Consider the following 27,983-nt stretch of genomic DNA (forward strand, 5'->3'; position numbering starts at 1 on the left):
GAATACGACCTTCACGTACAATTTACACTGTAACTCAGAATGCCAGTTGCCGAGTTTACGGCTCATTCGTAGTATCCACTCACATTTATGTATTGTTTTTAGCAAAATATTTGTAAAAAATACATATTAATGAGCATAAACCGTATGTCCGATTACAAAAGGCATTAGTCTGTTTAAAATATGCATAGAGCACTTAAAAAATGCCTCAAATACCAACGGGAAATTCAATTAATTCAAAATTGCTGTTGTCCAAAAAGCACAACAAATTTGGCCAATACCAGTTAAGTGTATGTTGGGACTAGTGTAAACATTACAAACACACCAAAAACACCTTTGAAAAATTAACAAAATGTATTTTAAAAATCATATATTATGGCTTTGAATACCCAGAAGCTAGTGATCCAAATAAGCTACCCTATTTTTGAAAAATGCTGCATGATACATACAAGTAACAGTTGGGCTATTCATTCTCAAGAATATTTTACCAGAAGTCTATGTAAGTCATGCATATTATGAGGAGCATAAATGTAGCTCTTTTTGAGGAGTAAATCTACAAATCAAAAGAAGCTCAGTCACCGAAAGAGAGCAAGATAAATAAAAAGATGAAACTCCTTTTTAATTCATTGCATCCTCAGATTATGTATACAGACCTGGTGTGTATAGGAGGGGGAATTAAGTTTTGTGTTCATGTTTGATAAACATCTCACTGTAATGTAAGAAAATAATTCAAAAATAACTCAATTTGATTTAGCTTTTATTTATGGCAATGATAAAAAAAAACATATACAAAATATTAGATCATTTCTACATAGATGTTAATTTATACTTTGATACATAGAATAATTATACATTTATAGAATTATACAATTACATACATTGTAGTACTTTGGTTTATTATAGGATGTACAAGTCCTTATATTTCTGTTTAGTGGCCAGTGCACACAAATGTGGCTGCATCTGCACTCACCCAGATTAGAACAGGTGCTTCAAAGATGGCACATAAAAAATGCCATTCTAAATAAAAAATACTGCATGTATCTGATCTCAGATTCTGATGTAATCTACTATGGGATGCAATGAACATTCCAGGGTTCCAGGATTGTGTATAGTTAACTAAGAAGTTCTGTTTTCATAAAGCCTGTTTATTGCACAACAATACACAATTTGAGGTATATGCACTTATATAGGGAGAGGAAGAACAACAACAATGATCAACCCCAAGACTTATACAGTTAACTCAATACTCATGGCTATTATGGCTTGGCGCATGGGCATCAATCTCGGGGGGAGGGGCCGGGGGATGTGTTCCCCCACCTTTTGGCAAAATGATCTATTTTTTTTGTTCTTTTCAGCCACTTTTAAACAATTTTGGCTGGTTGTCCCCTCTCACATTTCAAGCTAGATTGGCGCTAATGGCTTGGAGGGTTGGCAGTTCAAATCTGAGTGTTTTTTCCCTATTGTTTACATTTATGTGCACCACAGAAAAGATAAAAACTTGTACATTTATAAATATTGTGCAGTTTTACAAACACATACTTACATATAGACTGATATAGTGTGTCCCAAAAAAGATTACATGTAAAAAAAGAACAGCATTTTGCAATGGTACAACCAAACAATGGCATTTTTTTCAGATATCATTTATTTATTAAATCTGATTGGTGCAAGACGACAGGGGTTTCAAAAGTGACTAACCATCAAAAATACCGCATAACTAAAGTTGAACACAAGCACACCATTGTTTTCACATGTTTCTTTTTTACTACATGTATTTATTTTCACTTACTCTTTTCATGGTTGAACTTATTGCACTAATGAAACCCACTGTGAAATTAAATCTTGCACATCCCAATTTAAAAATCTTAAAATAAAGCATGACAATTTTTATTAGCTGTTCATCTGAATAAATACCGAGTCTGCCATACTCTGGTTGTGCCTATTATACTCAAATGTCCTGCCAAATACACGGTGGTAATGAACATCATGTTGCATCATGTCACATGAACAGCTTGCTCAGGAATGTGTGGAATGCAGGCTAGGTAGCAAGTTGTGAGCTTGACATTCACAGGGGTACTAGAAGAAGAAAATCATTTAGATTATGTCTTGATAAGGAAATTTATATTTTATACCATTGTTAACTTGGGAGTATTTAAAAAAATGTACATGTAGGCTTTTTTGGAACACCTAGCATTTGATATAAGATATTTGATATATTAGATATATTGTGGATAAACATTTTAACAATTAGAGTTTTACAGTACAAAAATATTAAAATAAAATGGCCAAAACAGATTTGTTTAAAATGTTTTATTAAACAAATCTGTGATTTGCTACATTAGAATATACCCCAAAAATCATAAATATTAGACTTTTGTATATTAATTGATTATGTGTGACCCGTTCTGACAAAACCAGGAACAATAAGCTTCAAAATGATACCAAAATTATACACATAGCATCAATACTTTTCAAGATATGGATAATTTTGTAAGTGATACCTTGATATTTTTGCCAATTTGCTATTCGAGTAATATGCTAATTAGTTTCTTGCATTACACAGGATTGAATAGAGATTATCATAGTTCAACTGTCAATTATTGATTAAATAAGTACTTTCAAGGATTTTAAAGTCCACTCAGTCGCAAGGTCAAATACTTAAAATTTGATTTTTTTATGGAAATGTCATCTTTAAAGGCCTATATCATAACTCAAAAACATGTCTGGCTACCTGTTCCGGGTTTTGTTGGAGCTGGTCACATATATTAAAGCTATTTGTTGGATTCAAATTTGACTCAGCTGCAAAAACAAAAATCATTTTTTTTGTTTTAGTACTAGTGCTATATTTTTGGAACACCAGAGTGTTGAGGTTAATTCTGATTGCTGGATTGAGTCCTACATGGAGGCAATAAAATGTCTCTGTTCCCTGTACCATTTGTATGAATACCTCAGCCAGATTTCAAATGATATTACAGAAAGACTATATCCTAGATTAATAATCAATTATAGTCTTGTCATAATTCGTTAAGTGGCTTCACTGCGTCTGATCCTGGTATAGTTTTCACTTCATTTTTGGTATCATTTAATAGTGGTTCTTCTTCCCCTGAAAGATAGGAAACAGGAAATCTTCTGATTAAAGGGACATTCAGTGATTTTGAGTTTGAATACTTCAGCACAAATTTATTAAGGAGACCCTATATAATTATATAATATACATATTTGTATACACATTGTATAATCAGGTAGACCAAACAGGCAGGAGTGTTTTTTGCGGAAAAAAAAAGTGTACACATTTTCCTGTGGGCATCATTTTGGCCCAATTTTACAGGAACAATTGTGTAAGTGTCCCACCTGCCTGATACACTCCTGCTCCTGGGGAAAGCCACTCACACACTGTTCTTTATTCCCTGTATGTGCACCATCCTCATATCCTTGTAACATCAAAGTATTTGCAGAAACACATTATAAGCTGATGAAAATTAATTATAGAGATGCCAATGTGTTTTTGGTTTTTATATCTATCAAAAGATTTTACAAAATTTCATCCTTCCTAATGATTGAAGGTTTCGAAACATGCTCCTGGTCAGTATCTGTTGTACATCAATATACCATGACAACAACCCAGTTTTCCCCTCTTGAGATTGCTTAACAAATTTCTTACCTTCAGTATTTACTACATCATATTGCACATAAGACTTCCCAGTACAGCAGCTGCACATAGGCCTGGCAAACAAGTGAACAATATCCTCTAGAGGTTTGTCTTTAGTTTCTGGTAGTAAAGTAAACAGGAAGACAAACCCTACAACTGCAATACCAGCATACAGGAAAAACGCCCCTGTAACAAAACATAATATTTTGGGTGTAATTGCAGAATCTTGTCCACCTTCAAAATCATGTTAGGGATCAGTAGGATTAGGATTAGGGTTCAGTAGGATTAGGTTTAGGGTTCAGTAGGGTTAGGTTTAGGGTTCAGTAAGATTAGGATTAGGCCTAGGTTTCAGTAAGATTAGGATTAGGCCTAGGGTTCAGTACGATTAGAATTATGCCTAGGGTTCAGTAGAATTATAGGTTTAGGGTTCAGTAGCATTAGGTTTAGGGTTCAGTAGGATTAGGATTAGGCCTAGGGTTCAGTAGGATTAGGATTTGGCCTAGGGTTCAGTAGAATTAGGTTTAGGGTTCAGTAGGGTTAGGATTAGGCCTAGAGTTCAGTACAATTAGGATTTGGCCTAGGGTTCAGTATGACAGTACGATCAGGATTAGGCCTAGGGTTCTGTAGGATTAGCTTTATGGCTCAGTAGGATTCTGATATTACAGCGTGCTGAGAGGCGGGTGACAGTTACTAAAGTGTTATGGATCACCCTGGCAGAAAAAGTGCCAGGTCAACCCATAAATGCTTATCAATATTATAAAGAGTATGCTAAATCAACCAAACTGTTTGACTGAGTGAGAGCTGAAAAATGAAATATTATTCAGAGATTTTGATTTGAATACATATGCACAATTATGGAGACCCTAGATACACATTGTTAATGTTTAGAGTGTGGAAAATTATTTGAACATGTCACCTGGATTATTTTGTCATTCTCAAAATATCATGCCTGGGATCACAATCATAATTGATGCTTCAAATATGTTAAAATCCACCATATAGCATTGTTACTCATGATCACCAAATTAGCACACCCCTTATTACTGTTCAGAATAGGAGGAAAATTATTATTGCTGTCAGTAAAGCATGATCATTGGATTTTGTTTTTGTTTTTAATATTCACTCATATTCATAAATTGACACTTGTTAACTACCATTTATAGTCATACCCATTAGCTCTCAATTAAGTGTTCACAATGAATGGTCCACATTGTTTTTTCTTTTAATTCTTGACCTACCAACCATAAAAAATTTTGAGCAAAGACGGCAATAGAACTTCTTTTTTTTAAAGGTTTGCGCAAACTAATACACACACTTTAATTGACACAATGAATAATTAATGTATATTGTCAAAGCGCAAGTGTTATTAATATGTTCTCTTACAAGAGAAAAATGCAAACATTCAAATTTTGTCAAATTCTGCCATGAAGATAACCAATTTACATGGGCAAAGGACAAATATTTGACATTGTATGGTGGGATTTCCACTGACCTTCCTTGGAGTTAATTGGTATCAATATCATGCTAATAAAAACAGACAATTTACTAACCATATCGTGTAATGGCTTCTGTTAGACTCAGGAATGTCATAGATATGATTAGGTTGGAGATCCAATTTGCAGCAGTAGCACAGCCATTGCAGAAACCACGTGCCCATGTAGGGTAGATCTCTGTATTAATAACCCAAGGCATCGGTCCCATTCCTGCAAGGCAACATCAAAGTTTATATCATCACTACATAGTTTAAACTTTGGGTTAGGTGTGCAAACTTTGACCAAATCAGCATGTAGATATAGTAATGAACAGATACTGTTGTTAGAAAATTTTTATAAAAAAATTGTATATATGGCTGAAGCTTAATAGGCCAAAAATAATATGGTCAAATTATTTGGGTTTTGTTGATGTTTGTAGCACTGAAATCCCAACTTGTGTTTGCGTAAATTTATTTAAAAAAACCTGCCAGTCACATAAAACACAAAGCATGTTTGTTTGTTTAGCCAGTCATACATGACTCTTATTGCATGCCCCGATACAAAGGTGCTGTCTTAAAGATATAGTTTGAGAGTGTCCTATTTCACTAAAAGAATTATGAAGAACACCATTTCAAGTCAAATACACTAGCAGGGTCAGTGTTTTTTTTTTTTATCACAACTTACATATTTTATCAACATATTGTTTTGGGTGTCAAAATCAAATGATTGTATATCTCCTAACTATGACATTTTTTATCAATTCATTATATGGAAGCAGCTAGGCACAGCGGCAATAGTCTTTGAGTCTTTGACTCTGGCACTAGAGGTCCAGGATTTGATTCTCAGTGGAAGCAAAAATCAACAATTATCTGCCCTCTTTGTTGATGCATTTAAATTGCAGGGCAGATGCAGTTGATGACAAAGGCATTGCAACCAATTTCAATGAGGATAATGCCTCGTTGTTTGGACACCCTAACCTGGTATCATGTGAGAACAGTGTCTAACACTGACTGAGTCATCAGAAATGATTCATAACTAATAAAAATGAGTTTGACACATTACAAGGTAAATATCAAAGGAAAAAGAAACTAATAAAAGATCAGTTACCTTGGCCAAATATCAACAGATACATGACCATTCCAGCAAGAGCCATGTACCCAAATGATGAAGGACAGAAGTCATATCCCCATACAGTGTCTGATGTTTTATTATAAATCTCAGAGCACATTCCTACCATTGAATGTTTGATGTCTGTTTTATCAACAGGCAGACAAGATCCTGAGTTGGTGACATAAGAGCTGCCATTTTGACGAAAGCAGAAACCACAGTTTTCTTCCAAAATGCAATCAGAACAGGTACTGTATGGAGAAGGAAGATACAGTGAGTTTACACTAATGGTGAGAATATTAACAATTAACAAATAAAATAAACTTAGATTTAACTGCTCTTTGCTCTAAGTATTTTGCAAAATATATTAGCAATCATACCTGTATGAAGCACAAATTCCAGCAACTGGATTAACAATATCAGCAGAGGGCGCTGTTATAGATATCATTAAGAAAGCAACTCCGATGAATATGAGACATATTACCAAGCCTGTGTAATTAGAAGGATAAATATAACATAAAAACAAATTAAAATCAAAGAGTATTAATGAATACACAAAAAGCTTTCAAATATAAGGCTAAAAAAGGTTTGTCTCAGAAATAAGTAAATAAATAAATAAATAAATAAATAAATAAATAAATAAATAAATAAATAAATAAATAAATAAATAAATAAATAAATATTGAAATATTGAAATAATGAATGACCTCATGTCTTAAGACAAATGATGATGTGTTTAAAATATATAGCCAATATGGAACAAGTGTTTTGAAATGTATTTCTTCATTTTAACAAGATATAAAGATATATAGGCAGAGACACACTATGCATATGTGGGCACCCCGACACCTACCCAACACAACCCCCCCCCCCACACACACATAAATAGTGGTGGGTGTGAACTGTGCACTTTAAGACACTGTGCTTGTGGCATGGTTATGGGGTGTAAATTCACGGTTATTTGTCTAACCGTTTAAATGGACCACGATCCGGTCGGTTAACCGTGTAAACGTATGTAAAAAAAATTATAAAAAAGAAAAAGAAAAAAAAAGTTGATTTTTTTTCCCAATTTTTTTAAAAAGTTTTATGTTCCTACCCTTACACAAACTCTAACCCCTTCCCAAACCTTACTACATGTATACAAACCCACCCAAGCCCAACTAGCCTAACACCCTTGCCCCAACCCCCAAAAGAGAACCCCAAAATCGGACCTGTATTAGCATGTTTAGTAAATGCATTAATATATATTAATTAAGTTTCAATTACTTTATTTAGCCTCATCTTATCAAAATGGCAATTTTTTATGGCGAATTATAGGAAGGAGAACACTTTCACATCATTTCGAAATTAAAAAAAATCTGAAAATACCAAAAAAAATACATTTAAGTGCAGAAGCTTTTTTCTTCTGGGTAAGAATTTTTTTCTTGCATGCAACAGCTTTTTTCTTGCAGGTTAGAAATTTGATAAATAGGTCCATGCATGCATTTTGTATATGATGACCTATTTATCAAATTTCTAACCTGCAAGAAAAAAACTGTTGCATGTAACAAAATAATTCTTACCCAGAAGAAAAAAGCTTTTGTAACTCTAATGTATTTTTTGGTATTTTTAGAAATTTAAAATTGTTTTTTTAAATTTCTAAAATTGAGTGAGAGGTTTCTCTTTTATTTTGTTAGCAATAAAAATAACAATTTCGATGAAATGAGGCAAAGTAAAGTACTTAAAACATTAACACATTCATGCATTTAAAAACATTATATTCGATTTTTTTATTTTTTTTATTTTTTTTTAACGTTTAAACGGTTAGCGATCTTCCTAAACGGATAGTGCATTTAACGGGCGGTTACACGTGAAACGTTTAAACGTAGACACCCTTAGGCATGGTTTGTCTAGATCTGCTTTGAACTTGTTTTACTTTGTATTCCAAAAGTTACTAAAGTTGGAAACAATATTTTTTGATTTTTTTGATTTGTGAAATCTTTATTGAGGGATTTAAACTACTTCAGTGGCAACAGAGAAGATGATCTCATCTTCTCTGAGTGGCAAGCACTGCTTTCCAAGCAGGCCCTCATACAACAATATTTACAACATTTTTACAGAATATTTACAAAATAACATGATGTTTAAAATATATACAAGAACATGAATAATAATGTGAAAGAAAGAAAATAATGCATCTCAAGTACATGAACGATATAAATCAAAATACATACAATATGATAATAAATGATTATGATTTAGCAGAAATAATGATGCTCGTCTTGAATTGATGCAAAGACAGAGTTTCAAGGTTTATACGATATGATGGTGGTAAGTTATTCCATAAATTTGCAGCTCTTACAATAAATGTACGTTTACCACTATTAGAATTATATTTAGGCATGATCAATGTGTTAGAAGAATGACTCCTTGTTTTGTGATCATGAGCATTATGGACAAAGTCAAATTGATTACATAAATATTCAGGACACATATTTTTGATACATTTAAAGGTAAGAATAATCATGTGATTAGACCATCTATCACAAAGTTTAATCCAATTTAAAGAATTTAACATGTCATCTACTGGTGTTCTAATATCAGCAAAGAGAATTGTTCTAGCTAATCTGTTGTGAAGCACTTGAAGCTGATATTGATTGGTTGCAGAACAATTAGACCAAACACTGCTGGCATAGTCGAAATGTGGAATTACAAGAGCATTAGAGAGCATAACTAAGGTTTTATGAGGAAGGAAATACTTAGCACGTTTTACAACACCAATTCTCTTGGAGATATTTCCAGATACATAATCAATGTGTGATGACCAAGACATATTACTATCAAACTTAATACCAAGATATTTGAAAACATCAACTCTTTCAATAATTTTGTCATCAAATGTGAGAGTTATGTCCTTGTAATGATTAAGCGTATGATTAGTTCCAAAACCATAAACTTAGTTTTATCAGTATTTAATGTGAGCTTATTAGCTTTAAACCAGTTAGCAACAGTTTTTAGGTTAGATTCAAGTTGCATTTTTAGGTCATCAGCATTTTTTGCTTTACACATAAGAGAAGTATCATCTGCATACATTACTGTCTTACAAGTTACAACATCAGGTAAACAATTAACAAAAATTATAAATAGCAGAGGACCCAAGATTGAGCCTTGAGGAATTCCAGTATTATAAGTTTTGAAATCTGACAGAAAAGAATTCACATGCACAGCTTGAGCCCTATTACTTAGGTATGATTTAAACCAACCAAGTTCATTACCCTTAATACCATAGTCAGCAAGTTTATTAATGAGAATTTCATGATTTACCGTATCAAAAGCCTTTTTTAAATCCAAAAATATAACTCCTGTTGCAAAACCATTGTCCATATTATTAAGAATATAATCTTGAACATCTAGTAAAGTTGTTGTTGTAGAATGATTGGATCTAAAACCAGATTGAGAATCCGAAAGAATATTTCTACTACAAAGATAATCATATAATTGGTTATGAACAGTTCTTTCAATAATCTTTGAAATAATTGGCAAGACAGAAATCGGCCTGTAATTGCTTATGTTATTCTTATCACCAGATTTAAAAATTGGAGTGACTTTGGCTTTCTTCCACTCATCAGGAAATTTGGAACTGTTTAAAGAAATGTTACAAATATGAGCAAGTGATTTTGACACATAAGGTGCAGCCAATTTGAGCAGTTTTACATTGAATTTATCTAAACCTGGTGACTTATTATTATCCATATTACATATTTGGTTATATACAAAATCATAGGATACAGAATAGAATTTAAAACTCTCACTATGGTTACATCGAAATATACTACTTTTCCCATCATTACATGGGCAGATGATATCAATATTATCAAATTGTTTACTAAGTTCTTCACCAACTGAGGTGAAGAATTGATTAAATGAGTCAGCAGTATCTTTACCTGTAGCAATATTACCATGCCCATTTTGGCTTATAATGTGAGGCACATTTGGCTTCCCTTTTTTACTTGGAATTACTTTTTTAAGTGTTTTCCATAACTTTTTGCTATCATGTACATTATCATTAATTGCCCTTTCAAAGTGCTTCTTCTTCAAATAAAATTTCATATTATTAACTCTATTTCTAACTGACTTAGCCTTTTCCCAATCATCAGGGTCATTGGTTTTATGAGCCTTGGCATAAAAATAATCCCTATCCTTACACAATTTAAGAAAATTACTGTCTACCCATTCAGGGAGATGCCCTTTATACGCTTAGTTTTAAAAGGTGCATGTTCATCGTGATGCTTCATTAAACAATGATTGCCACTTAGATAGAGCGTCATCAACATCATCAATACAGTTTACTTGTTCCCAATCAATATTCTGAATTGTGTTCACAAAGTGTGATTCATCAAAATTTTTGAAGTTTCTTGATGTGACAGTTCTTGGAGGCAATTTAATTTGTTTGTGTTTACGAACAACATATATTAATGAATGATCACTAAGTCCTAGACTATGTACACCTGACGAAAGGACCAATTCTGGACGAGACACAAAGATCAAATCAATTATAGTTCTACTTTTATCAGTAATTCTAGTGTAATCATTAATGAGCTGAGATATTTGGCATTTTTTTGCAAGATTAGATACTTTTTTAGAGTCGCACTTTTTAGAACATCCAAATTAAAATCACCTAATATATACACATCATCATAAATATCATTGCACTTTTGAAACAAAACATCCAATTTATCAATATCAACAGTAGAATCTGGAGGACGGTAAACAGTACCTACAGCAATAGGTTTGGTGTTAGGTAAGTTGATTTCAATAAAAATTGCCTCTACCTCATCATCATGAATATCAACATTTTCTTTAAAACATAAATTTTCTTTTACATAACACATTACACCACCATGAGCCATCCCATTACTTCTATCTAGACGACAAAAATTATAGCCACTTATCATAAGTTCAGAGTCATCAATACTTTTATCTGTCCAGGTCTCACTCAGACAAAGAACATCAATATTGTTTTCATGCACAAAAATATCCAGATAATCGAGTTTGTCAATAATACTTCTAATGTTTAAATGAGCCATTTTGAGACCTTTTGCAACTTGCACTTTAAATCAACAAAACATTCACCAAAAGGGAGCTCGTCATTAGCAATTAGTGTAAAACAGCAATTACATAACCAATTCATAGAAGTATCTGTTAATGTCGGTGATCTATCAACACATTGGGCATGAAAATCAAGAGTACAATTATTGCAAGATATATGTTTAGACTTACCAATTTTACAACTACAATGTCCACAAAACATATTTTCTTGGCAACTAGATATATTATTATTTTCATCAAGATTAGACTTTACGTTTTTAGCTTGTTTGATACTGAAGAGTCTTAAAAAGAAATGAAGTTGCTAGCCAACTGTGTTGTCCCTGATCGACGAAGATGAATGCCATCCTTTGCAAGATGCCTATGAATAATTTTGCTATTGTCAATATAGTTCAAATTTAAATGTTCACAAGTCTCAAATAATCTTGAGTTGAATTCCTTAATCCAGGCATAGCGTCCTTTGTGTTTTTGTATAGTTAGCGAAGATATTGCGACAGAGATCTGCGAGTCAATCTGCTTAATTCCATGAATAAGTTGTGTAAGCGCGTCAAGGCATTCTTGTGGGAGGGTAGTCCGAATGTTATTGGTCCCACAGTGGACTATGACTGAGGAGGGGTTGTACTGCCTAATGTATGATGGTGCTAGTCTAATCCAAGTTTCAATTCTGCTGCCTGGAATACATTCATTTACAACATTGAGGCGTCGCGACATTCTTCTTCCATCAAGGTATTTGGGGATTGAATCCCCCAGAATAAGAACGGTGTGTCGTGGGCGTCTTGATTTCTGTGTAGTAGTTGAAGCTTCAGGTGCTGGCATAGAGAAACTAGAAATTGATGCTGCATCAGGCATGTTGATAACACATTCACTACTGGCCGTTCTTTGAGTATGTTTTGAAGTCCGTCTAAATGTACTTGAAGCACCGGCAGTGGGATTTGGAGAGGGAAGGGGAAGGGGTGGGAAATCTTCAGGCATGTCCTCAACTTCCAAAGCACTAAATACATTGCTTGTAGGGATGTCGATGATAACAGAGTCCGTTCTGCTGGGAGGAGTGGGTTCATCATCGGGCATGTTAATTATAACGCTCAGGTTCTGAGGCTGGGGGGTGCTACTGCTGGGAGCTGTGAACGTGGTAGAGATATCAGTCTGTGTGGCAGTAGAGCATGTGATGGTATCATCAGTCTGTATTCCAATACTACATGTAGAATGGGTGCTAACAGGATGTGGGGTCAAGTCCAATTGTGTAGAAACATTGGCTTGCAGCCTAGGTTGAGAAGATGTGATCGGCGTAGATGTCATGGGGGGGACAGTTGAACTTGCGCAACTAGAGTTCAAGAGGTTCAGTTTTTCCCCAATGTCTTGCACTAAGTGTGTTGAGGTCCAGTGGTAATGTTGACTCCCTTGGATAGATAGGGTATGAGTAGATTTGTAGCAAGTAATTGTTACTCTTTCCAAGGTGTCTTCAGTAGTTGTAATCCAACATCTATAAATACATCCATGTTGTTGTTTCCCTTTCTCTTCTGGTGTACCATATCTGGTATTAAATTCTGTAATTAGGCGTTCATAAATAATTGGGTTCACTGATATAGTAGTTGATTGTGACTTGGGTTGAATTATCCACATTGAGTCATCAAAAACATCACTACTGCTGAAACCAGCAAAAGAAAAGTTCACAATTTCAGAAGATGATGCCATGTCCATTGTCCTACTCATAGAAACAGCATGTTTTAATAATTACATTTATTTTAGTTCACACCATATCACACCATAATAAATAACTGTGAGCATACCTGCTAAACTTCCAAGTACGAGTTTTCTTCTTCCAACTTTACTAACTAAGAATAAACTAATAAGATTGCCAATCAGGGAGGATGATGACACTGCTGCAGCCAACCACAGAGTCACTATATCAGATTCAACACCAGACATGCGGATAATGGTGCCATTGTAGTATCTGAATGGAAAAAATGGGCCACAGTCACTATAGGTTAGTGAAAATATTTATATATTATCTTTGCCATCTGTAAATGAAGAGTAATGCAACCTATTATACATTTCAACTACAGTGACACCTTGTGACATCACGCTGGACAAATTCCATTCACAGTCGGAGGAGGTTTGTGTATGTGAATGCAAATTAAATGGAGCAAATAGATCTGCTATCAATACAGCCTAACAGAGCACCTGTCTCACCAAACCACTCTGACACCTCTTCAAAAGTGACAGAGGTGTCATCAAACCTGGAACAGATAATAACACATTCTAAGTCACGTCTATGATTGTCTTTTAAAGAGTGGAAAAGAGACTAAGTACCGGAATCCAGTTTTCCGGAAATGTGGATCAGATGACCATATCAGTCATACCTGATGAAGTCCTCCAATGTGAAGGACAAAATATTGTACTGAGTGAAAATTTGAAGGAAACATGCTGCTTAAAATGAATGCTACTTGAAGGAAAAACTTTTTTAAGATGAATTTGATTCCAATGACAGAATAGGATAGAAATTATTGAAAATGATTCTTGAATTTCCAACTGGAAACACTTACACAACTGTGTTGATTCCTGCAAATTGTTGAATGATCTGCAAACCACATCCCACGATTAGAGCCTTCCTAACGGCTGGTGTTTCAAGCACTTGCAGGACCACTGATCTACCTGTATGTAAGGAATATGATGAGCTGAGGTAAGCAACAGAGCTGGGTGAATGGCAAGGATCGTCTGATTGACAACCTCATCACCACTTTTTCCACATCAAAATGGCAATTTGGGTATTATTGGAAAGCCCATATTTGTCTTATTGGCCCTGCGACATATTATTGCTGAAAGATGTTTGCTTTAGATTTTGTAAGCCAAAATGTTTCTAAAGGTGGAACAAGACAACGACTGCATTAGGAATCAAACCCCAGACCTCAGTATTTCAAATCAAGCTTCTTGCCACAACAAGATGTAAGCTACCAGGTCCAAGGGAGGTGATTTTATTCCAGTGTAATATTGACATAATAAAGCATTACATCAGCTTAAATTAAGCACATGTCAGCTGACCTGAGACCAGGTCTAACTAGAGCATAATAGAATAAACAAAAAGATTGATCAGGCCTAGAAATGCAATTAGCTTTGTTAGGAAGGTGTTTTCTTGTGTTTTCTTCATTAAAACATTAATGCTATTTTGACCAACTTCTGGTTTCTTTACAGATAGTGAGGACGAGGGTCAGCTTTGTTGACCTTTTGGTACTCCCTAATTAACGTATAAGCATTTAAATATCTGCTTATTGACATAGTTCCCATATTTATATATGCATCATGTTTGTGTCCTAATCAATACCTTTTTGTTCATGCTCTATTCTCTTTTGTTTTCTCTCAGAATTCTGGATAATTTCATGCTCCTTCTCTGCTTGCTGTGACCCATGTATCTTCTTTAAGACCTCTAGTGCCTTTTGATGGTGTCCATGTCTGACTAACCAACGTGGAGATTCTGGCAGGAACAAGAAGCCGATGAGCTGAATAATTGCTGGCACAGCAGAGAGTCCAAACATAATTCTGTGAAAGATTTCAAATTGCTTTACTTTGAATACTGGGCAGTTTCACTATGAATGGATTATAACAAAAATATGACAATTGATTGGTACAATTTGCACCATCTTTGCTGTGTCTATATACTTTTTTTAGCACAAAAGAGGCAAAAAGTTATAAAATAACCCAGCTGACGAAAGTAATTTTTGACATGTCACACATTTTATACACATTGTGCCTGTTGCACGCATGTTGTGCCTATACACTGTTCAGTATCAATAATTAGCACTGTTAATGATAAAACACTCATTCCTTGTCTCTCTCCCTCTTTCTTTTCCCTTCTGGCATTCTGGCTACCTCCAGGCTCGAAACTATGGAGCTACTTTGAGGACAGTACATACGAGATGCCATTTTGTGACTCTGATGATCGTGCAAGTTAAGGTAAACGAAATATCGGACGAATAAACTCACCTCCATCCCCAAGAGAAGTAAGAGAAAGATCCTGCAATAATGCCTGCTGTAGCGGTGCCTCCTGCAATGCAACATCCGTTGACTATAACAAGACGCCCTCTAGCATGTGGTGGTGCACATTCTGCGATGTAAACAGGTACTGTTGTGGCTGCAAGACCTGTGGAAAAGGAATGGTTTATTTGTAATTAAAGATTTGATATCAAAGACAAATGGTAAATTCAAATTCAATCATTGACATAATCAAACGTTGTCATCATCAATCTTTCTCATCATCATTGTCATCGTTGGTGATTTTGATGATGATAAGAAATCAAAATTAAAGTCTTATAATATCAGACAAATTAGGATCACTTTTATCATGGGTTGATTTCACTTTTTTCATGCCTTTAGCAAATTCTAAGAAAACCCCATGCAACCCAGATTTAAATCCCTATCCTAACCAATTCTTACCGACTCCTAGACCAACTACCAGTCTACCAACAAGCAGCACTTCCTTATTAGGAGTCCCTGCCATCACTCCTGCTCCAATTGTAAATATAAAACTAGCCAGCAAGATAACTCTCTTCCTTCCCAGTATATCATTCAAGAATCCTCCAGCCAGTGCCGCCACTGCTGCGCTACCAATGGTTATGCTGACTATCAGCTGCTGCCATAAGGTGCTTAGGTTGTATTCTGTCTTCAATAGGACCAATGCTCCTGAGATAATACCACAGTCATATCCAAAGAGGAAACCTCCAAGTGCAGCGAAGAAAGTGAGTACTTTGATGAATGAGGTCAGTGAAGGATTGTGTTCAGTCATTTTGCTATTTTTTGTGTTGCTTGAATTTTAGATGTTCAGACATGCAGGTAAGTTTTCAAATGAGGATTGGATTGTCTTCATTTTGATTGATCTTCAACTGAAATAAAAGAAATTGTATCATTGGTTAGAAAGTATATGTGTACTAATGGTGGTGGTCTTAATTCTAACACAATTTAGCATTAAAATGGTAAATTGTAAGCATTTTGTAAGCATTTGTCTTGGTCAAATTATTTTAGTAGTGGGTCATGGACGATTTGAAAATTTTGCCCACCCCAGCCCAGTACATTAGAAGGTAGTATACATGTAACACCAAGTTACATCTCTCCTTCTCTCCCCACCCCTCCTCTCCCAACACTTCCTATCCCCTCTCCTCTTTGTCTTTCTGTTCTCTCTCTTTTCTTTTTGTCTACCTCCCTTTCTTCCTTCTTTCTCTCATTTTCTTTACTTGGAAAGTTGCCAGGGGTTCCTGCCTTCCTTCTTTCTTTTGTTAGAAAGTTGCTGACGGAAGCTCCAGTGGCGATCGCCCCCCCCCTGGCAAAAATTGCCTATTTGGCCCCCGCCCCTAACGCTATTTGGGCCCCCGCCCCCTAGCGAAAAAAAAAAAGAGGAAAAAGGAGAGAGAGAGAGAGGAAAAAGAGAGAGGGAGAGGATGGGAAAAGAGAGGGCAGAGAGGGAGAGGAGGGGAAAAGAGATTGGGAATCCATACGATACGCAATATCATACGATTATTATCAATAAGCCTGGCAAAAATTGTCTATTTGGGCTTCCCCCTAGTGCAGGGAAAAAAAGAGAAAGGAGGGAGAGAGAGAGGAAAAAGATGGGGGAGAGAAGGGATAAAGAAAGAGGGAATCCATACGATATGTAGTGCCATACGATTATTATCAATATACTCGACAATATACTTGACTTCTTGAAGACAAAGAAATAGAAATCTTTTGAAATGCTAATTGCACAAAAGCACCTATAGGAGTAGTATATTGACTAACACAAATAAAACAATAAAATGGCCGACCCATAAAGAAAAGTCGAAAAAGGTGGTCAAGAAGGCTGTGCCCGACATGTTTCTTGTATTGCATATCCCCAACCGAAACTTTTCAGTATCGACACAAAATTGGCAGATTTATTCATTTATCATTGAGCTATTTCAAACTTAAGGCCGGATTTACCATTAGACCAGATGGTTACGGGTCCAGGCCCCTAAAATAGCCTAAGGTATGTTTCCCAAAACACCATGTCTTGGACCGGAATATTGCAACATTTTCTGCGCTACGCACGAATTTATTCCACTTTTGCACCATATTTCATCAGTTTAGCTTCAAAATGGCAAAATATTTCGTGTGCTTCATGCGCATTTGTTCACTAAACTTAATCTCTCGCCAAAAATTGCTGCTTCACTATACGTCAAAAAGAAATCTACGCTACTGGTCCATAATTTTGTCCAGTATCAGTTTAGGCTAATACCCTATTCATATCTAATCTCCAATACTAGACGTTTTGCTGAATTATAGACGTTCTGCATAGAGTTTGCATGGAATGACTCAAAAGAAGTAAACACAGCGGATCATGACTGGCAATTGCATCAAAAATCATTAAAATATTGCTAAAATTACACTTTAGCAAAATTTTAGACTGTCCAAAATAGGCAAATCTTGCTCAAAAGATACAGTTGACTCATCGATATAACTTTCATCCAAATTTCAACATTAACAGAATAAACAATTTCCGGTGCAAAAGATTGCACCTCTTTCCGACCGAAAAACCATAGCAAAGCACTCTAGCATCGAATGCGTAACTATTGTGTGCAAAAAACTGCAAATTCAAAGCTAGAGTTCTCGAGTAACCCATGAGTAATAAACACAGCGTTACAGTTTACACAATGACTAATTTACATAGCACAAAAGACCGTGTTCATGTACCGTTACTCAGCCAAACATGGCAGAGTAGGACCCGGATGTCCTATCTTTACAATGTTATACCTTTTCAACAAGCACAGAGATAGGAAAAGTGAACATCTAGATGTGTCCCTTTTCGGTGGTGTTTCTAGATCTTAGTCTCATGATGATAGCAGCTTTTCTATGTGGAAATGCTATCAAAATCCCTCTAAAATTTCATGTGCGAGTGTCTCATCACCATAAAAAATCATATATTTGGGTCAAGTGAAGTATATACAACATGTTTATGTAGGTTTCCTTGAGCTAGCTGTTCTTTTAAATTTCTAAAATTTCTATGTATATAATAATGGCGTAGATTTCTTTTTGACATGGGGGATGGGGTTGGAAAAAATTTCTTGAAGTATAGTGAAGCAGCACTTTTTGGCGATAGATTAAGTTTAGTGAACAAATGCGTGTGAAGTGTGTTAAAAATTTTGCCATTTTCAAGCTAAACTGATGAAATATGGTGCAAAAGTGGGATAAATTCGTGTGTAGCACAAATTTTTTTTGCAATATTAGGGCTAAAATGGCCAAATATAAGGTTAATTTGGTCAGAAACCCATTACATGTCTCAACATTGTGGGGGGGGGGGGGATGATTGTATATGTATGGACCATACCCACTGGCAAAAATATTGGGGGATTTATTCCCCCCCCCAGGATCTCACGCCTATGAAATATATATTGTGTTTGGGCCCGGTTTAGGCCATTTTGGCTGACTAGCAAATGTGTAACTGAGCTGAGGTTTGCCTCTCATACCTATATATAATAGGCCTAGCATTAGTACGAGGAACCCATACCGTAGTAGCTCTGCACAATGGTACCGGGTATGGGACGAAGTGTATACAAAAAGCTAGTGCAACGCAATTGCATGGTTTCAATTAGAGTTTGCACTAAAAAATACAAGGCTCCTGTAGCTTAAATAGTTGCATGTTTGTCATAATATTAATTACACAGCTTCTTGTACTTCTTACCTAAACTTCTATGCTTGAAATTGTAATTAAAGGGGCATTTTGTGATCCACAGCCTCATCCCCCACTTTTCTCAAAAAAAAGTTGAGATTTTTATATCACTGGAATACTCTGGCTACATAATGTTTATGTACAAAATATTTCTTGCAGATTAATTCGTTTAGCAAAGATATCGCGAAATTTGAATTTCGTTCTGGTGCACCAGAACGAAATTACAACGTATTGTCTATGGAGCCGTGTAATACACATAATCATGCATAACTCGCAAACGCAAAATCGGAATCAACTGAAATTTTGGGAATATGGTTTTTTCGTGGATATGTACTGAAAAATGTCATAAAAAGAGGATGCTAGGATCACGAAATACTCCTTTAATACTCCATTATTTTATCCAGAATAAATAAAAATTCATTACATTAGCACATGATCTAGGTATCCCAGGCAAACCTTAGTTAACACATTTGCTAGTCAGCGAAATTCGCCGAGACCGGGGCCCAAACACAATGCATATTTACATAGAAATTTGAATTTTTTTCGAGAATAGGTCGGTGAAGGAAACCTACATAAATATGTTTTCTATACTTCACTTGACCCAAATATATGATTTTTTATGGTGATAATCAAGTCGCATTATGGAATTTTAGAGGATTTTGATAGCAGTTCCATTAAAAAAAGCTGCTATCGCCATGAGACTAAGATCTAGAAACACCCCCGAAATGCCGTTTTGGGGAATTTTGCTAGCTGAATCTTTTTGATGAAAGCCAATCTTTGACAAGATGTAACTTTGCTACGGAAAGTGCTATGAAAAAAGGTTTTCAGTGTTGGCTTTGTTTACTCAAGGGCTTTAATTTGATATATAAAATGATGCAGTTTTATGGCAAATTTGAATTCACCTAGCATACCTACATGATCCAAGTCGGCGCACCAAAACTGAGATGGCACTTCAGTGCAAACTTAGATAGGGCGTCACCAATAACGAAAATGTCATACCGATAAATGATGTGTCTGTTTGCCCGTTTGTCTAAGTTTGCGTTGCGAACTAGCCTAGCATGCTACTAATCAGTGACAGTGCTATTGGTATTGCTAGCGCTAGCATTTTAACTGATTACTGACATCCGACCTTGGCTTGAGTTTGTTTGGCATGTTTGGGCAGAGAGGAGGAGTTCAAAGAGTCAACAAGGGCATTACACTGTTATAGGGAATTGCTATGTTAAATCTAACCTGTTACAATATTAATTATTTACCTTCTCCGGCTTCATAAACGGACATTAGCAAGTTATCATCAGGCCTGGTTATCATAATCACATAATCAGCTGTAATCAGCTGAGGGTGCACTACACCAAATCCTTCCGCATTTGGTGTAACCCTTCATAGTTCCGGTAAAAAATAGCACCTATGCGAAATATATCGGCGTCCCGAGGGAACCAAATTTGAGTGACTCTTGGTTGTTTTGATAAAAAGATAGAATAGGAGCTCAACATTACATATCTGTTCAGAAAATTTTCTGAATCGAATGTGCATGGGTAATAGGCCCTCGGAACAATATCATGGCCGGAACTGGTAAGGAGGCGAGCGTGTCGGCTGAAATTCGGGATGGCGCTGTTCAGGAGTTCGTATCTCTCAAGTTTGTCTTAACTTGTCCCGAAAAATTAAATTTAAATAAAAGTTTAATCTTTATTTAAGACATTGGTTTGATCAAAATATTAAAAATGTTGTTACATGGGGTAGAAAAACAAACTTACTTTCTTGTATTTTCCCGTGTATTTCAATGGGACGATTATTTAGTGGTGTGTGCCCTGAGATGCACTCTTTATAGCCAGCCCGTAGCCATCAATCAATTATACTTGGGCTCTTTTTGGGCGTAATATTGCGAATACGATGATGACGCTTAATATATAGCAAGCCATTGGTGTCATAATTTTTTTTTAAATACACATGCAGGCTGCAGCTATGACCGGATTTCCAAGCTTGTTTTCCCGGCCAATCATTTTTATTATTTAAAGCACTATGATTCACCCTTCATTTTTCAAATAAACAATAATTATTCAGAGCCCTCAAGACCCCTAGGCCTATTCTCCATTAGACTGCTAAACAATTCATAGGCCTACCTATACCATTCCATCAGGCCCGTATACACAGGGGGGGGTGCGATCGCACCTCCCCAAATTTGCTAAAGTATACAAAAAGTCTAAGAATTTGCGAGCGTAGCGAGCACAAAAATCAGTTTTTTTGGTCATAAAAGGTCCAAATTTGAGGGGAAAAGTCCTCTTTTCACAAAATCGCCCCCCTGGAAAAAAAAAAAAAAAGTCCACTTTAAAAAAAAAATCCTGCTTACGGGCCTGCATTCCATGCATGATCAGGGAAGCTTGATCTCACTTCCGTAGACACTTAACCTTCTGAATGCTTAGTCAGCAGGGCGGTTTTCCGCAAGTCGCTAACTTCATGTGGGTTGCGCGCATTTAAATGGCAGGCTCTCGTGTCAACCGAAGACCCCTTGTTTTTCCATTTCATCTGTCACCCAAGATCCTTATTTTTTAATTATTTGAACAGCAACTTTCACTTTTATCACTGATTTTGTTACTTAGGGAGTGTTCATTAATAATTTGGTTGGGGGCTGGTTTACCTCAAATTTTAAGCTCGATGACCACGGATGACCCCCGGCCTCCCCTTGATGGACTGCTAATCTTATATATACCATGGAGGTATATGTACCTCCATGAACTTACAGACAAAACTTTTTGGACCCCCCCCCCGGCCCCTTTATATCGTATAACAAGTGTTGTTTCCAGTGGTGTGTTATCTGGGTCACATGCCCCGGGTCACACCAGAGAAGAGTCAAGTCTTCTCTGGTCATACTGACAGTCTAAATTAGCTACATGTATAATTTTGAATGGGGCTCAGGCCTAATTCAACTTCGTCAGTACTGCTGTTTGCTTCGTTTTTAATTTGACATTTCAAAAATACCAAATGACAATTTGAATGACTTGTCCTTCACTTTTAAGTAATTTATTATCAATTTTAATTTTTTACACTTGCGCTGGGATCACTGAGTGGGTCTTTATTTAATTCAAAAAAATCAAGTTGTTTATCTGATTTTACAGGGATAAATGATAGAGTTTTTATTTGGGCTAGTCTGTGCGGGGGCTGATTACTACCCGCCCGCGAGCTACCAACATAGGAGTATAGCATAATTTGCCGTATTTTGACCCAAAACCATTGGCGTACGCAGGGGGGGTCTTACGGGTGTGAAACACCCCCCTTGGATCTGTCAAAAAAAATTAAAATGGGGGGAGAAAAGGCGAAGAAAGAGAGAGAGACAGAGAGAGAGAGATAGAGAGAGGAGAGAGGGGGGGAATGGGAAGAGGAGAGGAGGGAGATGAGCAAGGCATATGGGACATATTATTACAACTATCATAGGCCTATATATTCCATAACTACCCCGCCCACACATATTTATCTCACCCTATAGGCCTATACCCGGTATTGACCGGCAACGTACGTAAATGTGTCAATACATATTAACACCCCCACATCATTACACCTTTACCCTGGCAACGTACGTACGTAAAGGTTTTAATTGTTAATTGACATGGATATAGGGCCCGCCTTATGATGTTACACCTCCACATCAAACCTCACACCCTACCCCCGGACCCTAACCCGGCAACATACGTAAAGGTTTTAATTGTGCAAATTGAGTTCGGGCCCTTTTTTCTGTTTGAAGCAATGATTTAAATCATGTAAATAGTGTAAAAATTATGCACCAAATGGCTTCAATCGGACCTTCATTTTGCAAATTTTTCGAACTTCTGCAGGAGGCAAAACTCTTGTTCACGAAAGGCTTCATGTACCGTTATTTCACCAATTTTTGGCTTTTTCAAACTAAAATTTTACACACTAATCATGCTAATAGTCCCAAAATGATCCACCAAATCGCTTCAATTAGGTCTTCATTTTGCAATAGTTTCTTAATTCTGAGGGGGGCACATCCCCCCTCAGACACCCCCCTGCACAGTGGATAAACAAGCAGCCATTTTTGATTCTCAGTGCTTTCGATATTTACCAATTTGTGTTTAACACAATATAGGCCTACAACTGAAGAAAAAACTTGTTCACGAAAGGCTTCATGGACCGTCATTTCACAAATTTTCGGCTTTTTCAATTTAAAATTTTACACACTAATAGTGCCAAAATTGTCCACCAAATCGCTTCAATTAGGTCTTCATTTACCAAAATTTTCTAATTCTGAGGGGGGCACATCCCCCCTCAGACTCCCCCCTGCGTCGCGCAGGCGCGACGGGATGACCGCTATGCGGCCATTTCTTTATTTTAGTATTTTTATCATCACACCCCCCTTAAAAAATTCCTGCGTACGCGCATGCCCAAAACACAGTGTTTTTCGGCTACCTAGTGGCCGGACTGAGAACAGGACAATGGGCCCATCTGGCCCAATGGTTAATCCGGCCCTGGGCTCTAGTTCAGGCTCTAGTTTGATTCGCCGAATTTGAATTTTCATTGTTGTTTTAGCTCATATCCCTTTGATGTTTATGACGAAAGTGCTATAAAGATCTGTGAACATAGGCCTACCCAAAAATCTCTTCCCCTCGCCTCGGCTTGCCCCCCCCCCCCTTTTTTTTTTTTTTTTTGGTTGGCCAACAATTGCTTGCCCTCCCCTTTTACCCTCCCGATGGTTCATAATTATTGTAGGCTACAGCCCGGCCCCTAATATTAAAAATGAAGATGATGACGAAGTAGATGGTGACGAAGTCGATGATGACGACAACGACAAGCCATGGCGCGGTCTGAGTGGGTGTTTTATGCCGCCCAAGTCCACACCCCTAATTGGACCACGGGCTGCATTAACTAAATATTTATGTGGAACTTGGAACGAATGCTGGACGGTTCGCACCCTTTCAATTTCGGACCCGTGCACTTTCGCCCCCTTTTTATACCGCGTGTATTGTGCTGCTGTTGATTGATGCACGATCGATTGCTTGAACTCCCGGCGGTGCGGCGTAGTATGTTTATAGTGGGGCCGTCGGGCATGCACTTATTAAGTCATGATAAACCCGGGAAGGAAGGAAAAAAAGGATATTTTAAATAACAAAATAGAGGAACGATTTTTTTTCTCAGTATATATTACAGGCCAGATATTTTAGCAGCAGGCTTACCCAAAATAATGAAATAATTAGAATTCAATGATAAAAATAGTAATAATAATAAATAGTAATAATTATAAATTTATATTTAATTATTAATTATAATATGTATAAAAACAGGGAAAATTTGTTCCAACTGACGACCAAAGGATGGATCCAAAAGGATACAAGTGTCAACAAGCAATGGATAAAATTAAAAACAATGAAAGTATGACACAACATCCAATGGAGGAGTAACACAAAACATATAAACAAAGTTAATTTAATAATATAATATGATGATGATAATAATAATAATAGGCCTAATATGATAATAATAATAATAATAATAATAATAATAATAATAATAATAATAATAATAATAATAATAATAATAATAATAATAATAATAATCAATAATAATAATAATAATGATAATAATATAAACAAAGTTAATTTAATAATATAAATTTATGATAATAATAATAATATGATGATGATGATGATGATGATGATGATGATGATGATGATGATGATGATGATAAGAAGAAGAAGAATAATAACAATGATAAATAATAACAATGATAATAATAATAATAATGATAATAATAATAATATTCAGTAATAAGGTGTTCCGTGGTGTTTAAATCAATCTTCATAATTAGTCCGTGATTGACAGGCAAGTTACAGAAATAAAAAAAACCGAATTATGATAACTGTCAATCATTTACAAATCAGAATCAGATTGCACAATTTTTTCAGAAATAATTATAATGTATATATTTAGAGTTGTGGTGTTTGCTAGAAGTCAATGAAGAAATATGATGTACACGCATATAGGCCTAATATAGGCAAAAATCTAGGAAAGAATGACATAGAGAAACGAAACATAAACATGATATAATAAAGAAAGAAACATAATAATACTAATAAAAACAAGGAAGCAATTATTTAAAAGGGCATTTCGTGATCCACAGCATCATCCCCTCAAAAAAGTTGAGATTTTTATACCACTGGAAACCTCTGGCTACATAATGTTTATGTCCAAAAAAATTCTTGCAGATTAATTCGTCTAGCAAAAATTTTCGTCAATTTTGAATTACGTTCTGTACCAGAACGAAATTACAACAGTGGCCTGTGGAGCAGTGTAATACACATAGTCATGCCTAACTCGCAAACGCAAAATCGGAATCAACTGAAATTTTGGGAATAAGATTTTTTCAAGCATATCTACCATGTCTACTGAAAAATGTATGTCATAAAAAGATGATACTAGGATCACGAAATACTCCTTTAAGATAGATGTCATTTATGCGTCGGACCCCTATAGCCTGATCATGCAAACGAAAAAAGAAAGAAAGGAATGAAAGAAAGAAAAGGAAAGAAAAAACAAAATCCAAAGAAATTAAGATGAACTGAACAAATCTAATTGATAGAAATAAATTAATTGTTTAAAACTGTTTATTATGTGCAGCAACATCCAAAAACAAAACAGGTTTCAAAAGACAAAGCAGCTTTCTTGATTAAAAAAAAAGAATAAAAAAGGCACTATAAAAACCAAAAAAAGAACAGAAAATAAAAATAAAGAAAGAAATTCATCTCCTTTACACGATCTTTATTATCTAAGAAATAGATGCTATAAATTACATTATTGACATCTTCGAGTTCAAACATACCGCCTTAAAATTGTCGGCATATTAGCGGATTAAGATACCACGTAAGATGTGCCGTGGTGTTAATAAAGCATTGTCATAATGAGTCCGTGATTGACAGGCCAGTTGCAGAAATTAAGAAAAAAACAAAATGAGTCGTGAACATATAAATAAGAGAAAAGAAAAATGAGTTTTAATTTAATTGTAAACCGCATGTACGTTACGATATGTAAAAAGATAAACTACATCTATCTTCAGTATAGCATTAACTTGTTTTTGACATGATGTAACAACTATATCTTTAGCTGATTAGTGTTCAGTGTTCACATTTTTGTGTATATGGGGGGTAGGGGTGTATGTGTGGGGTGTATATATGATGTGTGAGGTGCGTGTGGGGTGTATGTGGGGGGGCGGATGGGTTTGTACGACTATATAAGATCACGTTTAAATCGGAATTTCATTTGTGATATATTTCTGTGTTTTAATGCATGCGTTTCTGTGTTTAGTTGCAATTCATAATATTTGTAGCTAAGTTGATTCCAAAATAAATACTTTAATGTGTAAGTGTAAGAAAGAAAGAAGAAAGAAAGAAGAAAAAAGAAAAAGAAAGAAAGAAAGAAAGAACGAAAGAAAGAAGGAAAAAAGGGGAAAAAAAGGAAGAAAAAAAAGAAGAAAAAACTAAATCCAAAGAAATTAAAATGAACTGAACAAATATAATTGATAGAAATAAATCTGCTATTACAGGGGCCCTGTGTCATAAAAACAATATACATAACAATTTGTAGAATTATACATAGGCCCTATATATGTAAGAATTTTTTAAAAACATAAACATCAAAAAATCATACATCAAGTATATCAAAATTCATTAAAAGTCATAAAGTATTCACATTTCTTTGTTTTATACAATTTACGTAACACTTGTAGAAATATATATATTAAATTAATTAAGAACACAGACAAAATACATCATTCATTAAAAGACATAAAAGTTAAAACATTTGGTTCATTATTTACATTTCTTATTAAAACGAACAGAAAACTTTCCTGATTAATAATATTTTATATTTGGCAAAGAATATGGATGCAATTGTAATATTTCTCAATGTGCAATCGTAACATATTGTTCGTAAATAAATATCTTTGTATGCATGTATTTCTTGACAAGTTTATACCGGCGCGGGGCCCGGGGGCTTGTCAAGCAATCGATCGTACGTCACTAGGCATATGGCACTTTTGCGTGTCTGTTTACGGTACCATTGATTGAACCAACACCATACCAGGCGCTTTCGCGTAAGTCAATTCATTACATAATGGGTTGAAGGAGTCACACCTTATACATCAATCATCGAATCCATCATCAATCGAATCAGTCACCGACTCGTCGTGAGTGGCGGTCGGGAAGTGACTACGGTACGAGCACGTGAAGGTACAATAGAGGCAAGACCTATTGCGCTAAGAAGGTTAAGGATAGTGACGAGGGCGGCAACAGCTAGACGTTTGAATGTGCATACCGCCGTGTCACTGCACATGACTGACATGAGCCTACCTGTTGTGTCGAAGCACCCAAGCTATCCCGAGCTTTCCAGCAGCATAAGGTCGAACCAAAGTTATACCGAATAGTAACATTATCCCATTATGGTTCGTTGTACTGGCTTGACCGGTTAACGGACTGGGGGAATAATTTACTATTCACAAGACTTGGCAGTTTGCTATAAGGGAACCGACGACTCGGACTAGTGCGAGCAGGTATAAAACCGATACGCGCCTTACATGGCTGCCACAGGGGCTACGCTGAAACACAAGTCTTCAAGAAGTCACTTCAGATTGACCAACCAGAGTGGGTCGGCTTATACAGCGACCAAAAGTTACCCAGTTCCTGTTCTTTTGAACAGATTTTTGCAACCTGAGGGACAAGCTTTTAGCAATGACCCTGCTCCTACGAGAGCGAACCTAACGAACGAACGAACGAACACCTTATACAGTCACGCGGCCGAGTGTCCCGGGGACTTGTCAAGCAATCGATCCGGTACGGGTGTGTTCTGGGACGAATAATGCGTGCTACTGCCTAGTCACCGTAGGCTAGTAGGCTACCATTGCATTAATTGAACCCATGTTACACCGGCGCTTTCGCGTAGGTGGCAGCTAATAATTGCGGTGAAGAAAGGTGGCGAAAGTCAGCACAGCATTATCGCAAAGCTGCTA

At 36.0% G+C, this 27,983-nt stretch overlaps 1 protein-coding gene across 1 annotated transcript; it reads right to left on the reverse strand.

The window, feature by feature from the left end:
- Nucleotides 1-404: 404 nt before the first annotated feature.
- LOC140149078 (proton myo-inositol cotransporter-like) lies at nt 405-20,304 on the reverse strand. Its single transcript, XM_072171241.1, has 11 exons — nt 20,233-20,304; nt 15,739-16,184; nt 15,289-15,445; nt 14,630-14,844; nt 13,854-13,962; nt 13,098-13,261; nt 6,606-6,714; nt 6,226-6,476; nt 5,197-5,349; nt 3,659-3,832; nt 405-3,100 (listed from the first exon to the last, which is right to left on the reverse strand). The coding sequence occupies exons 2-11, from the start codon at nt 16,085-16,087 to the stop codon at nt 3,012-3,014; spliced, it is 1,770 nt and encodes a 589-aa protein (XP_072027342.1). The 5' UTR covers nt 16,088-16,184; nt 20,233-20,304; the 3' UTR covers nt 405-3,011.
- Nucleotides 20,305-27,983: the final 7,679 nt, after the last annotated feature.

Source organism: Amphiura filiformis, chromosome 3 (assembly GCF_039555335.1).
Source record: "Amphiura filiformis chromosome 3, Afil_fr2py, whole genome shotgun sequence".
NCBI classification, from domain to species: Eukaryota; Metazoa; Echinodermata; class Ophiuroidea; order Amphilepidida; family Amphiuridae; genus Amphiura; species Amphiura filiformis.